Raw genomic sequence first — 15683 nt, forward strand, 5'->3', positions numbered from 1 at the left:
GCCTATACACATATGTACACACATGAGCATGGGTGCCTATATATATATATATATATATATATATATATATATATATATATATATATATACACACACACACACACACACACACACAGTACACCAAAAAACAAAAAAACAACAACAACAACAAAAAACAAAATTCCAAATGTTGGTGGTCTTGAATGTCTACCCTGTGACTTATGGATCTTATATAACTGGGGCACATCGAATCATCATAGACTTACTTAAAATGTTATGAAATTTGTGTGTGAGATTGATGATAACATTCTATCACAGTTTTCAAAGGTTGATCATACTTTCTAGCCTGTGCTTAGACTGTGAAGTGGTAGCAGTTCTTCGACTGCCTGCAGCTTAGACTACATTTACATATATTGGTTTCCTTAGGGACAGGGATAGGGGCATGGGGGGTGACTCCTAGTAGCTTCTCTTTCTCACATGTTTTGCATGCTGAGCTAGATAGACTATGTGTTTATTTACTCCATATTGTTGACATAAGCGAGGTAATTTGTTTTTATTCAGGGAGAAATCTATATATATCAAAGCTGTCACAGTTTGATTTTAAGGTAAATAGAAGCAACTGCCCAAACATCTTTGACAGTGAAGAAGCTGACCTACCTTGTCCAGCCTCTGTAGTTGTAGTTGGCATACTTATTCAACCTGCACATTTAAATGCCCTGTGTAAAAAGACTGTCAGCAACTTCTAGCATCTCACTGCTGTAAGCACTTCTCATGCTCTGCTGGTTGGTCCTTGCTGTGCTGCTGTGAGCTAGTCTGGATTTCTCTCATTGTCCCTATGAAGAAATCAAGTCAGTGACTTTCCAGGATATGTGGAAGGACAGACTCTCAGGTCTACTTTTTCTACAAATCTGTGCTAGACTAGGAGAGTACAGCATTTCCCACAAGTGGTTAAAAATCCTCAATCCTTTCCTGTGATCATTTAGTCAGATTGCATGTAACATATCTGTTTCTAGGTGGCCTTGCTCTTTCTTCCCCCACACCCATCTAAGTGTGTGTGTGTGTGTGCGTGTCTGTCTGTCTATCTATCTCTGCCTCTATATGTTTCTCATGTTTTTTGTTTGTATTCTTTTATTAACTGAATACATAGTAGAAAATGTGTTGTGTTCTGTAAGCCCTAGAGTACTGTCAGGATCTCAGAGTTCCTATAATCTCTCTGCATACTAAGGTAGCTGGCTTAGTTGTTTAATTCCTTCTGCACAAGCATGGAGATCTGAGTTTAGATCTCCAGGACTCAAGTAAAAATCCAGATGTGGTTTGTGAGCCTGTGATTACAGTGCTGAAGAGGTGGAGACAAGAGAGGTCCTGGAACTTGCTGGCCAGTCCAGTCTAACCAAACATTGAGCTCAGGTTCAGTGAAAGATCCTACTCCCCAAAATGAGGTGGGCTGTGTTGTGGCACATGCCTATAAGTCCAGCACTCAAGAGGCTCTCTGAGAATTCAAGGCCAGCCTGGTTTGCATAGTGAGTTCCAGCCCAGCCAGTACTACTTAATGAGACTCTTATCTCCAGAAGAAAAAGGAGGGGAGTGATTGAATTCACCTGATAGTGACGTCTGCAGGCACGCTCACTTAATGTACCCTACACACTTTGGTGCAGATAGCATGCACATACAGTTGTTCACATACACACAAATTAAATGAAAAATCCCATCCTCTTCTCATCGTCAGTCTCTTATGTTCTCTTGTGTCACTTTTATGTGCATGTACCTATGCTTACATGTACAGGTACACTGGGCCAGTTGTTTTTTCTCTGTGCCTCCCTACTCTACCTATTGTCTTCATGAGGCTCTTGGTTAGTCTTGAAGACCTACAGATTTGTAATGATTCATTAAATCAACTCCCATAAATAAGCAATTAGGTGACTTTTAGTCAGTTGTCACCTGAATAGTGCTGTAGTAGTGTTCTTTGTTTTTCCGTGTATATATGGGGAAGTATTTCTTATACAAAGAGAATTGCTAGGTCATAGCTTTTAAGATGGTCATAACCCTGAATTAGGAATTTACCTGGTGTGATCGTCAGAAATATTAGGGGACTAGGGATTGAGTGAGTGAAAGAGAGAGTAGTTGGTGACAAGATGCTTATTGAGTGAAGTTGTATGTATGGAGCAAATCACATGGGCTTTTCTCTTGACTGTGATTGGTGGTAGTAGTTGTAGTGAATTGATAATGGCAAAAAAACAACCAACCAACCAAACAAAAACCTAGGAGCGACAAAACATGAAAATGATTTACCTTGGGAGTACATCATGTATTAAATGAGTGGGACCAACATAATATTCCTTACTGTTGGTAAAGTGAGGTGGGGTAGACACTTCCATTCTATAATGAGGTTTCAAGTTACACACAGACTATCTCCCTATTACTGGGACTAAAGACATGTGCCACCATTTCCAGCCTTCAAGTTAGTATGTATCTTTTGTAAAACAAGGTGGTATGATTTTGTGGGTCAAATGTCTTCAATAAATCTTTACACATGAATTTACTGGCATCTAAAACTTCAAATATTACCTACTAGGTTTTCTTACTGAAATTCTAGGGAGAGCCTTTGGAGCCTTCCGTGACAGTGAATTATAAACATAAAATGTGTGTTACCAGTTTAACAACAAAAATATGACTGAAAGCTAATAGTATAAGGATTATAAATTCAGTAAACTTTTCTATTTTTACTTATATAAGACATCTATAAAATATATTAAAAAGATAATATATGATACATATTACAAAAATATGTAAAGTAGTTTCTTTCAACAGTACATATTTGACAATTGTCAATTCATAAAGTTTGTTAATAATGTAATTGTAGAGACTTGAGAGTATCATAGAGAGTTTATAGCGAAAACAAAAAACAAAAACTCAATCAAAGTCATAGATTTCAAATCCTTTTAGATGCTTGGCATAGTAGCACATGCCTATAACCCAGGGGGTGGAGGCAGATGGGTCTGTGAATTTGAGTCACATTTACACTGTGTGTTGGAACAGGAGCGGCAGGATCAAATGGTAACATATAGATGGATTCTGTTGAAATTGCTGTAATCTGGTCTGTGTTTACATTTCAGTGGCCTCATTGTTCCTGAAAGAGATGGCAATGAGACGGCTCCTGAAGTGACTGTCACTTCAGGTTATGCACTGTTGCATTTTTTCAGTGATGCTGCTTATAATCTGACTGGATTTAATATCACTTACAAGTAAGATATTTAGATTTAATATTTGTGATACTACTCAAATGACTTAGTAACACTAATATATTGGGGGGGGGGGCTTCTAGCTAGTCAGGCTCCTTGCTAAATATTAACATGAATTTTCTTATTTAAAGTTCTTTTAAGTATTCAGTGAGAGTGAGAGGTAGGCACTGTTTCTTTTTTTTTACTTTTCATAATTGAAGAAACAGGAGATAAAAAGTTAAACAAATGTCAGCCCCAGTGGTTGGGACCACAGTTCTTGGTCTTTCTAGATCTTGTCACTGAGCATCTCCTAGAAGAGAGAGACATTCTTCTGCTGCTGGAAGGAAATGTCAGGAGTTTTGCTAAGTGAATTTAACAAAGACTAGTAGTGTCTCAGTAATAATCATCAGTAGGATAAATCTATATTTTTAAACTATTGTAATAGTTCACTAGTGCACCCCTTTAAAAAGTCTGAATTATGTCATTTCAAATTGTAGCAAAACTGTTATCTTAAGTCATGAGACACTTAAACTCATACATGAAGTTAACTGCTCTTCTCCATCTAAGCTGATAAAAGTTACTAAAGACCTTTAACTACATCACTGGAAAGTAATCTTAAATTCTGTTCTCAGACTCTTTACAGAGAAATGTATGCCATGGGTGTCGGCAGTTCACTGGATTCCTCTCCTACCCCCACTTCCTAGCATGGCCTTGCCACCTTTGTAGAGCTCTTCACTAGTGAGCTACCAGAGAGAGTAGGGCCTGGTTGCCAGCCTTGGGCTAAGTCTAAGTGGTTTTGCACAATGTCTATTGTTTTGTAATTTCTCTAACTTTGTGAGTTATTTATTCTTCCTCCTTCATATGTGAATGCAGCAAGGTTGATTTGATTTCATTGCCTGAGCCTGGGGCTCTAGCTATACAGAGCTCTCTGAGCACACTTGGGCTGACTGGTAAGTCCTGCAGTCACACTTGCAAATGAACTGAACTTAAACTGTAGGAAGAAGGTCTGCATTAATTGAAATGTTGCTTAATTGAAATTGTTGACTTAGTTTTCTCCTGTCTTTGTAGTTTTGACATGTGTCCGAATAATTGCTCAGGCCGAGGAGAATGTAAGAGCAGTAACAGCAGCAGCACTGTTGAGTGTGAATGTTCTGAAAACTGGAAAGGGGAGTCGTGTGACATTCCTCACTGTACAGACAACTGTGGCTTTCCTCACCGAGGCATCTGTAACGCAAGCGATACCAGAGGGTGCTCCTGCTTCCCTCACTGGCAGGGTAGGAGCTGCCCTTCAAAGTCCTTTCCCTCACAGAAAGTTCTAAGTTAGTGAACTGTGAGGGAGTTTATTTTAGCAGCTATACGCCTTATGTTAATCATGTATCAGGTGGCATTTAAGCATTCACCTCCCTTTATTCAGATTCTTTGAAATTTACATATATGTGGTTGTTATCCATGTGCTTAGAATTGTGGAAAGGTTTGACAAATCCTTTGCAACTCATTCGTGAAAATTAGGGAACATGGTCTGCTGATAGAGAAGCAGAGAATCAAGCTGAGGGGGGACAAGCGGCAGTATCACTGTTTCCTTAGAATCTCACTGCTGTCATCTAATGCCATTACCCAACACAACCGGGTACTAAGGAACTGTAGGGAATTCCCTGGAGTCTTGAGGAAGCAGCCATCATTGGTTAAGTGATTTTCCTTCTATGCTTAGGTCCTCAGAAAGAAAGTGTTCATGTAAATGTTTTTAGTTTGTCCAGTTCTCCCTTTGTCTCTTTCATCTATTCAGCTCCTGGATTTGCCAGAAGATTGATTTTGATCTGTCATTATATTTCAACCCTAATGCCTTTTCCACATGAATTAATATAATAACCCCTTGGTCTACCCTTTCTACTAAATGCTGCTTCAGCAAGATTTTTACCTCTAAAAAAGTTTAACCTGATTATCAGAAATTGCCAAATTATCAGAAAGTGTGTAGTATTAAATTTTATTAGGAAGTGATTGGTTTTGGTCTATATCTTGAGTAAGTTAAAAACTCAGGTTAGGTGCTAAGCAGATGGCTTCTTGGTTAAGAGTACTGGTTGCTCTTTCAGAGGACTCAGGTTTGATCCCAGCATCCACATAGTAGCTCATAAGATCTGTAACTCCAGTTCCAGGGGATCCAATGCCTTTTCCTGACATCATTGGGTACCAAGCAGGCAAGTGGTACATATGCGTACATGCAAGTAAAATACCTGTACATGTAAAAACCTTTAAAACCCCACAAGTTAAAGATGTTTGCACTTAAGTGCTAATAGAAACACAAGTCTTTAAATATTCTTTGCACTTAGATTAGAACTTGGAATACTATAAACTTTCAGGCTGCATTTTGTGAAGCTATTTGTTGTTGTTTATTAGGTCCTGGATGTTCAATTCCTGTGCCAGCTAACCAGTCTTTTTGGACTCGAGAAGAATATTCTGATTTAAAGCTTCCCAGAGCCTCTCATAAAGCTGTGGTCAATGGAAATATAATGTGGGTTGTTGGCGGATATATGTTCAACCATTCAGATTACAGCATGGTTTTAGCGTAAGTGTCTTTATAATTAAATATTTTATTTATTATTACTGAGTGTATATAAGGCGGTGTATGCAGTGGTGTGCAAGAGGAGATCAAAGGACAACTTTGTGGAGTTAGTTTTCTCCTTTCACCTTTGCATAAGTTTTGGGTATTTGGTTCAGGTTGCCAGGCTTGTAATGCTTTGCCCTTTGTGCCATTACCAGCTCTGAAAGTGGTGTTAAATGCTTCTGTATGAAACTTAAGTTTCCACCCTGAAAAACTGCAGTGTAAAAATAATAAAAAGCCAAGAAATCACCAGTAATTACCGAGGAAAATCTGTTTAAACTTTGGTAGTTTTCATCTAAACTTTCTTGATATATGTTGATGTTCTACAATTTAAAGCCCCAAAGAATTCATTGTCAAAATAAGAATAATTTATCCTTTTAAGGTAATTTCTCTGATATTTTGCTTTAGGTATATAGTAAGTTATATAAATAGGGGTTATTTTATCTTGATTTTATTAATAGTTTTCCTATATCAGATGGTTTCAGTTTATAGCTTATTAGTATTAAATGGCCTTTGTCTAATAATTTCCAGGGTTTGAAGTCTTGTTTGTGCTTTTTTGAAGGTAGAATATACATTATCATATTAGAGTTCGTTATAGAGAACAGATTTCAAGACAAGATTTATACATACTTAAACATGTTAATTTTATGGCCTGGAAATTTTTTCTATTAGTAATTATGAAGCATTAGCATTCATCTTAGAATTAGTAGGATTATTAGGTAGTTCGGTATAGTGTTTTTGTTAATGTTCTATTTCTTTGAAGAGACACCATGATCAAGGCAGTTTTAAAAGAAGTCATTTCATTAGGGGGCTTATTTACAGTTTCAGAGAGTAAGTCTATGAACATCATCATGGCAAGAAGCATGGTAGCAGCAAGGCACAGGACAGGAGTAGCTAAGAGCTCGGATCGGATCTGCAAGCAAGTGGGAGGAGAGAGAGAGAGAGAGAGAGAGAGAGAGAGAGAGAGAGAGAGAGAGAGAAAGAAAGAGAAAACACACTGGGCCTAGCATGGGCTTTTGAAACCTCAAAGGTCACTCCCAGTGACACACTCCTCCAACAAGGTCATACCTCCCAATCCTTCCCACAACAGTTCCACCAATTAGGGACCAAGTGTTGAACCTATTGGAGCCATCCTCAAGCAAACCACCACACACAGTTTTTGAATCACCCAGGTACAGTAATTAAAAGACACAAAATAATTTAGAACAGCGAAGTAACCTTATAAAATGGCTGACAGCTCTAACATTCTAAAACAAGTTAAGTGACAGGAGAGTGATGTATAATATGAAAGAACAGTCTACTAGAGAAAGTAGTAGAAATAAGAGGATCAAGCTAATAATTCTAAAAATTTAGAATTGAAGACAAAATGTGGAAGGACACACATATACAAACACAATGATACTGCTTTGCAAAAGTGTTGAAGGGAGGAATCTTTTAAATTATACGGAGAAAAATATAAATGTCTTTCTTTTTTTTTTTAACATTTATGTATCTTGTGTGTATGTGTGCCCTAGTGCTTGTGTGGTCAGAAGGACTTGGAATGCCGCGCTGTGCTCCCACCCTGTAGGTCAGATCTCTTGGGTCACCCAGGTCATCAGGCAGCAGCGAAGCGCTCTTCCTCTGTGAGCTGTCTTGCTGACCTAAGAAAGAATTTAAATACTGACTATGATTAACACGCCTTGAACACTGTGTAAACAACCAAGAGAAACTAAACAGCACCAAGAAAACAACATGGCTCTGTACTCCTGAGCACAGTGAACACCATGAGGCAGGGCGTCCTCAGACTTTTCTTTTTGCCTATGTATTTTAAATTTACTGCTGAGTACATTTGCCACTTAGTAATGCTGATAGGTACAAGAAAGGAAAAAAATGCCCTAAGGAAAAAAACGTAGGATGTAGCCCAGTGGTGGGGCTCTTGCCTCCATGTGCAGGGCCTCTAATTATATATAACATCTCAAAAGAATAAAAGAAAAAAATTAAAGGCAAGATCTTCCAGAAAATATGTGCTCTCTTTAGTCCAAGGATTTAGAAAAACAAAACTTTCAATAGTAATGTCTCTATGCCAGCCAGATGCCACAGAAATCTAGCCCTGGCCTGATCTGTGCCAGTAAAGCTAAGTGGAGAGCCTGGATGACCATCCTTACCAGGATATAGTAAGATGCCCCAACTATTAGGGTTAGTACCAGGGACACCAAGTAGTGATAGGGCTTTCAGGTTCACCAGTTAGAAAGACGGCTTCTGCTCATACAGTGCCAGTGGAGACCGTGTGGGGAACATCGACTTCTACTTGACTTCAGCAACAGTAATGGCAGTAATAAGTTGACCTTCTCCATCCTATGGGAGTGGGGTCAAAGAAGGCCTGAAATAGCTGAGGATCTAGAGTCTGACAGCATGATATACAAAATCTGCCCAGCCAAGAGCTAATACAATCTCATTTTGAATGAGAAATCAAAGAGACAATGACATTAGGGTGACACACATTAGAATTATCTGACAAGGAATTTAAAGGTGGCTAACCTAAAACACTACAATGATCAGCTACACACATACAAAACAAATGAAAGAATAGAAAGTCTCACCAAAACAAATACAAGACATAACAGAATATCAGAGGCCAAGTTAAGGCACTTTTCCAGCTGGGCCTGATGACCCAGGCAATCCCTAGGACCCACATGGGTGGAAGAAAGAACCAATGCCTGACAGTTGCCTTCTGATTATCTTTGTGCCTTGGCAAATACATGGCCTTGCCCAAATAAATAAATGTAATAATAATTATTAGAAAGAATCTTAAGTGGAGGGCCTGGAAGATGGCTGAGAGGCTGAGAGCATTTTCTCCTGCTCACAGCCAGCTGGGACTTCTGTTCTAGAGGATCTAGACGCTCTCTTGTGGCCTTTACTGGCACTGCATGCACATGCTACACAGATATGAAGGCAAGCAAAACACTCATACACATAAGATAAAAATAAATAAATCTAAAAAGAGACTATCAGATAGAGTTGTAAAATTAAAAAATGCAGCAATGGAAACAGAAATGGGTGGATTAGCATTGGCAGGACAGAGGCAAGAAAGAGCCAGCGAGCCTCCAGACAGACCATTAGAAATTCCAGTCGGAACAATAGGGAAAACAGTAAGTCTTAAATTAAAAGAAGGCCAGGGCCTGATAGCAAAAGGTTTTAATGTAAGCACTTGAGAGGGAGAGGAGACAAATCTCTCTGATTGGGGATTGGGGTTAAAGGTGAATGCCATGACACCCAGCTCAGAGTTAGCCTTCTCCCCTAAAAAATTTTTATATTCATTTTTAATGCTGACACAGTTAGTCATAAACATTGTATCTCACACACCTTGACATACTCCAGAATGTACCACCAGCCCGTTGCTGAGGCTGTCATTCAGTTGGTAGAAGACATGCTTAGCATACATGAAGCACCAGATTTCATCCTTAGCACTACATAAAACTGGGTGTGGTCATGTACCCACATGCTTATAATTTCAGAACCATGGAGGCAGAGGCAGGATGATCAGCATTTGAGGATCATTTTCATTTCAGTTACATTGGGAGTTTGAGGTTAAGCAGGGATACAGGAGGCCTGTTTCAAATAAACAGACAAACAAACAAACTTCAGAAAACTGTTGAAGTACTAGGCCTACTATGTGCAGAGATTGTAGGTATATGTCATCATGCCTGTTGTGGCTTGAGTGAGAGTGGACTCCATAGGCTTATAGATTTGAATCTTGGTGTCTATGTCATGTCATCCCTGCACAAAAGCCCACACCAGGCCCAGTCACATTCTCTCTGCCTGCTGCATGTGGGTTAGATGTGATCTCTCAGCTGCTGCTGCAGGGCCACGCCTGCCTGCTGCCATGCTCCAGCCATGATGGTCAGGGACTCACTCTCTGAAGCTGTAACCAAGTTCCCAATTAAATGCTTTCTTTCATAAGTTGCCTTGGTCATGGTGTCTCTTCACAGCAGTAGCACAGTAACTAAGACACCTGGCTCCCCCCCCCCATGGAATATGAAACTGTTTATTGACTCCTGTTTACCATTATTTACCATAAAGTAAATAATACACAGTTGGGTAACATGATACTGAAGTTATTTTCCTGTTTCCTGTTGTAACCCAAGTTCTGAAGAGATCAAGCCTAATAGCAAGCTGTGAGCCAGGATAAAGAAAAAGCTCTCAGGCCAATGTCTGCTTTACCAAATTCTGTTCAGCAGTCTAAAGCTGCAGTCACCTCGACTCCTGTGATGCCATTTCCATCACTATCTTAGATATTCCCTGGGTCACAACCTTTTAGTACATAGATTGCAACTCTGATGGGATGGCTGACTGCTTAGCTAATTAAAGTAAGCTAGAGTTTGTCTGGCTTCCTTGTCTGAATGGGGAGGTGGTATTGACAAAAGTTTGTAAATAAACTACTATATTTGCATGATGTATATAAATTTGATTGTGACTGCTTTTAAATCATTTAACCTAAACTGTCCCACAGAATCATCTGTTTGATTGGAAGATTGTAGCTTCAAGAGAATTTCTGCTGAACCTGAAATGATTCATAATAATGTGTCTGAAGAATGTGTGTTATCACCTACGGTTTTTGTTTGAGTTGATATTTGTACTTTATGATTCACTTTATTTATGTGTATGTGTGTGTGCTTGTGTGAATGTACACCACGTGTATGTGGTGCTCAAGGAGACCTGAAGAAGGGCTCTGGAGCTGGAGTCACAGGGAGCTGTGAGTGCTAGGGATGAAAGCTGGGTACACTGGGAAATCAAAAGGTGCTTCTAACCACTGAGCAATCCTGCCAGCCCCTTGGTTTATTAAAAATATCAAACAAAAACAACACGAGTTACATAAGTATCACACACACACACACACACACACACACACAGGATCCATAGTAGTTCTTCTGTATCCTGGTTAAATATAAGTTCTTAGGGGCTAGAGAGATGACTCAGCACTTAAGGCTGCTTGCTGTTCTTCCAGAGGACCCAAGTTTGGATCCTAGTACACACATCAGGCAGCTCACAACTACTCATCTCCGGCTCCAGGAAGAGCCAACGCCTATGGCCCATGCAAGCACCAGCACACATATGCTCCACAAACATACATATGTATAGCTAAAAATGATAGAAATCTTCAAAAAATTAATTCTGGTTGAACAATGACTGAAAAAAATCACCTAACATTTAGAAAAAGCTGTTTCCTAGTGAAGAGGACATATACCATGGTATCAAGTATTTTGTTGTTAAAGGAAGCAACTATGAAAAGCATGGGTTTGAAATAACTAATGGATATAAAACAAATGAGACAACCCCAACATCTGTCATTACCTTGCAAACCAACACAACAAATTTGATCTTACTTAGATCTTAGTTATTTTTCATGCTAGTAGTTTTGAAACCAAGATCTAGATTTTGTATAGCCACATAAATGCATATTAGAATTACAAACTGTTATGAGCTTCATCTTCATCAGTCTCTTCATAAAAAGCGGTTACAGGGATTGAGACATGACTCAGCAGTTAAGGCATGGGCTGTTCTTCCAGAGGACATGGGTTCAGTTCTCAGTGCCCATATGTTGGCTCACAACCATCTGTAACTCTGGTCCCAGGGGACACTCTTCTTGGCTTCCATGGGCACTGTATTCATATGGTACACAGACACATATGCAGGCAAAACTCCTGTACACTTAACAAGAAATAAGGTTTAAGAAAAAGAATTACAATTTGAAGAAACTTCATTCTGCCAGCACTAAATCAGCCTCTCTGGAGTCTTTCCATTTCATGAGAAACTCAGTTCTCCATTGCTGTCTGTGGCATGAAGGACCTGGGCAAAGCTTCATAGATTGTCAATGCATCTCTTTTCTTCTTTGGTTTGCTGTCATCAGGGTCGCTGTCACATTCCCTTTGTACCATCCTTCCTTTAACAGCCTTTTGAAAATGCAGAAATGTTGGATGCTGCCTTCAGTACACACAGGCTGTCTTTTTAGCTCCTCATCTGTCTATGCTTAATTTGTTAGTGGTGCTCACCTGTGGATGTGTTATGTCATGAGGCCACAAGAAGAGCCTTGATTGAGTCTTGCTGTCAGTGTGGATCACAGAAATGACAACCTATCATCTTTACTTCCTCCTTGTTAGAAGAAGTCATTGATTCTGCTTATACTCAGGACCCAGAGTATTACCCTTGGGTGTGAGCACCAGGAAGCAGGGAGGTGGGGAGTGTCATGGGTACTACTCAGATACCTGACTGTTGTGATATTTCATCAGTTCTCATTGGTTCTGTCTTTAAATTCTGCCCTAAATCTAGATCTGGCTGTGGTAGTGTGTGGTAGCATCAGTACCAGAACTTGGATTACAGAGGCAGGAAGACTATGATTTTTGAGGCCAGAATAGGCACATACAAAGATCCTGTCTGCAAAAGAAACAAATGTACAAATAATTGTAACTACTTTACTAATAACCTAATTGTTCCTATCACTACTAGTGCTGTGTCCACAGAAAGCTGAAGTAAACTGTGAAAGTGACTTCCCCTTCTGTGTGACACACGCCGTCATGTGATTTTACTTGTGCCCCATCATTGTTTTCCTTCTATTTGTATGTGTGAATGTTCACATGTGGAAGCCAGAAGTCAGTGTTGAGTGTCTTCCATAATTGATTTCTATTCTCTTTGTTTTGAGACAGGGTTTTGAGACTAAACCCAATGCTCAGTGATTCATCCAGCAAACTGTAGGGAGCTTCCTGTCTCTGCCTCCACAGTGTTGGGATTACAAGCATGATCCCAATTGTCTGACAAGCACTTTACTAATTGAGCCATGTCCTCAGCTCCTCGTTCCCCCTTTCTTTTCTTCTTTTTTTTAGACTTACTTGTTTTTGTTTATGAATGTCTTGCCTGTATGCACACACACACACACACACACACACACACATACACACACACATACACACACACACACACACCACATGCAAGCAATTCCAGAAGAGGGCATTGAATTCCTGAAACTGGAGTTCCAGTTAACTGTGAGCCTGTCATGTGGGTACTGGGAACTGAACCCAGGTTCTCTGGAAGATGAGCAAGGGTTCTTGCCTGTGATCCATCTCTTTAGCCCATGTGTTTCTTTCTTGGAGCAAGAAACCTAGGAATCATTTTGAAACTTCCTTCACAGCTTTTATCATAACTTCATGTCTATTTTTACTAACTCTTTCAACAAATACATGTTATATTTATTTATTTTTATGTTTATTGGTTTCTACTTAGTCTCTTGCAGTAGAGTTCTGTCAGATTTATGTTTCTATTGCTTTTAATTCATTTGTAAAGGTGAATGGGAAAATATTTAAAAATTGCAGATCCTATCATTTACTATATTCTTAAAAGCCATTGCTAGCCAGGCTTGGTTGTGCATGCTTGTACTCCCAGGACTCTGACAGCTCAGTAAGGAGGACAGTGAATTAGAAAATAGCTCTAGCCTGTGCTATTTAGCAAGAAACAGAAACAAGTACAATCACACACACACATAGAACTCCCCCCCCAATTAATACCATCCCACTAGATATAACGGTCCTGTATGACCATTCAACCACTGTTTGTCCTCTGTGCTGCGGTAACAGTCTTCTTCCCTTGCCCATGAAGCACATGTGCACCCCACCTCCAAGTGCTTTTGCACTGGTGTCCTTCTGTCTAGACGTCCTGTTATTATGTGTAAGGACTGGTTTCTCCTCCTCTTTACAGTTCAATCTAACTGTCTCATGAAAAGATCTCCTCTGACCATCTAGCTCAGACAGGTTCTCCCTGTTTTATTTTTATTTTTTATAGTTCTAAATTCCTTTCAGGAACTTCTGCTTATTTTAAATTACCTGAGTGCATATGTGTGCTTGTTGCTCTGCTTGTTGTTTGGGCTTACTTTACTATCAGCTCTGGATGTGGTTCACAGAAGGTGCTCAGGGGAGCACTCACAGCCACTCACCTCACACGGATTATAGATAGATGTATTGATGCTACGTTTGCTTGTGAGCTATGTTTTAAAGATTAGAGCATCTTCTTTATGTGTACTCTACCAAAACACGTGTTAGGGCTTTATATATTTTATACAGATATTGGTGTTATTGCTTTACTAATTTTCATGGAATTTCTGTGAACATTAGTATTTTAGATAGGAAGACTTGTCTCAAAGTGTAGCCCAGCTGGTTGAGTGCCTGCCTAGCATGTAGAAAGCCCTGGATTCACTGTCCAGCACCTCAGAAGTGGGGCATGGTGCATATGCTGTCATCTCAGCACTCCAGAGGGAGAGAACAGAGAATCTGAAGTTCAAGGTTATCCTTGGCTATATAACAAGTCCAAGATCAGCCTAGGCTACATGACATCCTGCCTCAAAATCAAACACCAAGTCAAAAAGCTCACATCTTGATCCAAAAGAAGAAGGTAGAGAGAATACACTGGGAAAGTCTTTGAAACCTCAAAGCTTACTCCCCAGGGCCATAAATTCTAAACCTTCTCAAAAGTCCACCAACTGGAGACCAAGTATTCAAAGATAACAATCTATATAGTCCATTTTCATTCAAACTACCACAGTAGGTTTTCTTTAAAAAAAAAAAAAAAAAGAATATTTTAATTGATTGTGATTATTCAGTACTATTCATGAATAAGCATGAACTACATGGCAGGACTATAAACTATTATGTTTTCAAAGATTTATTTATAGGCCAGGCGTGGTGGCGCACGCCTTTAATCCCAACACTCGGGAGGCAGAGGCAGGCAGATTTCTGAGTTCGAGGCCAGCCTGGTCTACAAAGTGAGTTCCAGGACAGCCAGGGCTATTCAGAGAAACCCTGTCTCAAAAAACAAACAAACAAACAAAAAAAATTATTTATTTCTTTCATGTGTGTGAGTACACTGTAGCTGTCTTCAGACACACCAGAAGAGGGCATCAAATCCCATTACAGATGGTTGTGAAACACCATGTGGTTGCTGGGAATTGCAGTCAGTTCTCTTAACCACTAGGCCATCTCTCCAGCCCCTGTAAACTATTATTATATTCATAATGTATAAACCCGTGAGTCTGTGCACTTCTGCCGTGCATGTGGACGGGCGCCGAGGCCAACATCAGGCGCTTCCCTCTGTCCTTGGCCCTGGCTGCTTGGAGACAGGGTCTGTCACTTACCTTTTAGGTAGATGGGGTCTGCCTGCCTACACCCTTCCACCCCTGGAACTGCAGTTCCAGAGAGGTGACTCCACACTCATATTTTCTATGGAATCTAAGGATCTAAAATTAGATTCTCACATGTGCTCAGCAGGCACTTCACTCACTAAGCCATTCATTGCTTCAGCCCTGAAAATAATTTTACTTTACTAATCTTGTATTTTAGAAGTTTAAGTGCATTTATGATGCGCCCCCCCCCACCTCAGTCCCGCAGAGGTGGGGCAAAGACGACACTTACGCCAAGGCAGGGTTTGAGCAACTTCCACAGCTTCCTGCAGCTTCCTTTATTCTCTCTACAGCTCACCCCAGCTCTCTACAGTAGTTCAGCTTTTCTCTTCTCTGCTTCTCAGCTTCTACTTTATTCTGGGATCGCCCAATTTATCCCCTTCCATCCTCTGCACTCGTCTCTCATCACTTATCATCCAATCAGCATTCAGCATGTTCTATACGCGAGCCATGCACGCAGACAGGGTGGGTGTTGATAGGTCAGTGACTCAATATCATGCTGAATGACGCTATGCGTCAGGCAGGCGATGCGTAATCACTCAGGTGTGCATAATCAGGTTTTTGGTAATCAAGCAGGGAATGACAGGGCTTGGCAGTGAACCAGGGTGCCATCTTGGCTCACAAGGCCACAGCCACGGCCACACCCACTTCCCACACATTTATAGTAAGATTGAAATGTTACAGTTGTAGC

The 15683-nt window shown here is 40.1% G+C and overlaps 1 protein-coding gene across 1 annotated transcript in view; it reads left to right on the forward strand.

The window, feature by feature from the left end:
• The window catches only part of Atrn (attractin), a 132830-nt gene that overhangs the window by 38429 nt on the left and 78718 nt on the right, over positions 1–15683 (forward strand). Inside the window, exons 4-6 of the mRNA XM_021194966.2 lie at positions 3093–3221; positions 4266–4471; positions 5589–5757. Of these exons, the coding sequence (XP_021050625.1) occupies positions 3093–3221; positions 4266–4471; positions 5589–5757 (504 nt within the window). The remainder of the gene's footprint in view (positions 1–3092; positions 3222–4265; positions 4472–5588; positions 5758–15683) is intronic.

Source organism: Mus pahari, chromosome 3 (genome assembly GCF_900095145.1).
Source record: "Mus pahari chromosome 3, PAHARI_EIJ_v1.1, whole genome shotgun sequence".
Classification (NCBI taxonomy): Eukaryota; Metazoa; Chordata; class Mammalia; order Rodentia; family Muridae; genus Mus; species Mus pahari.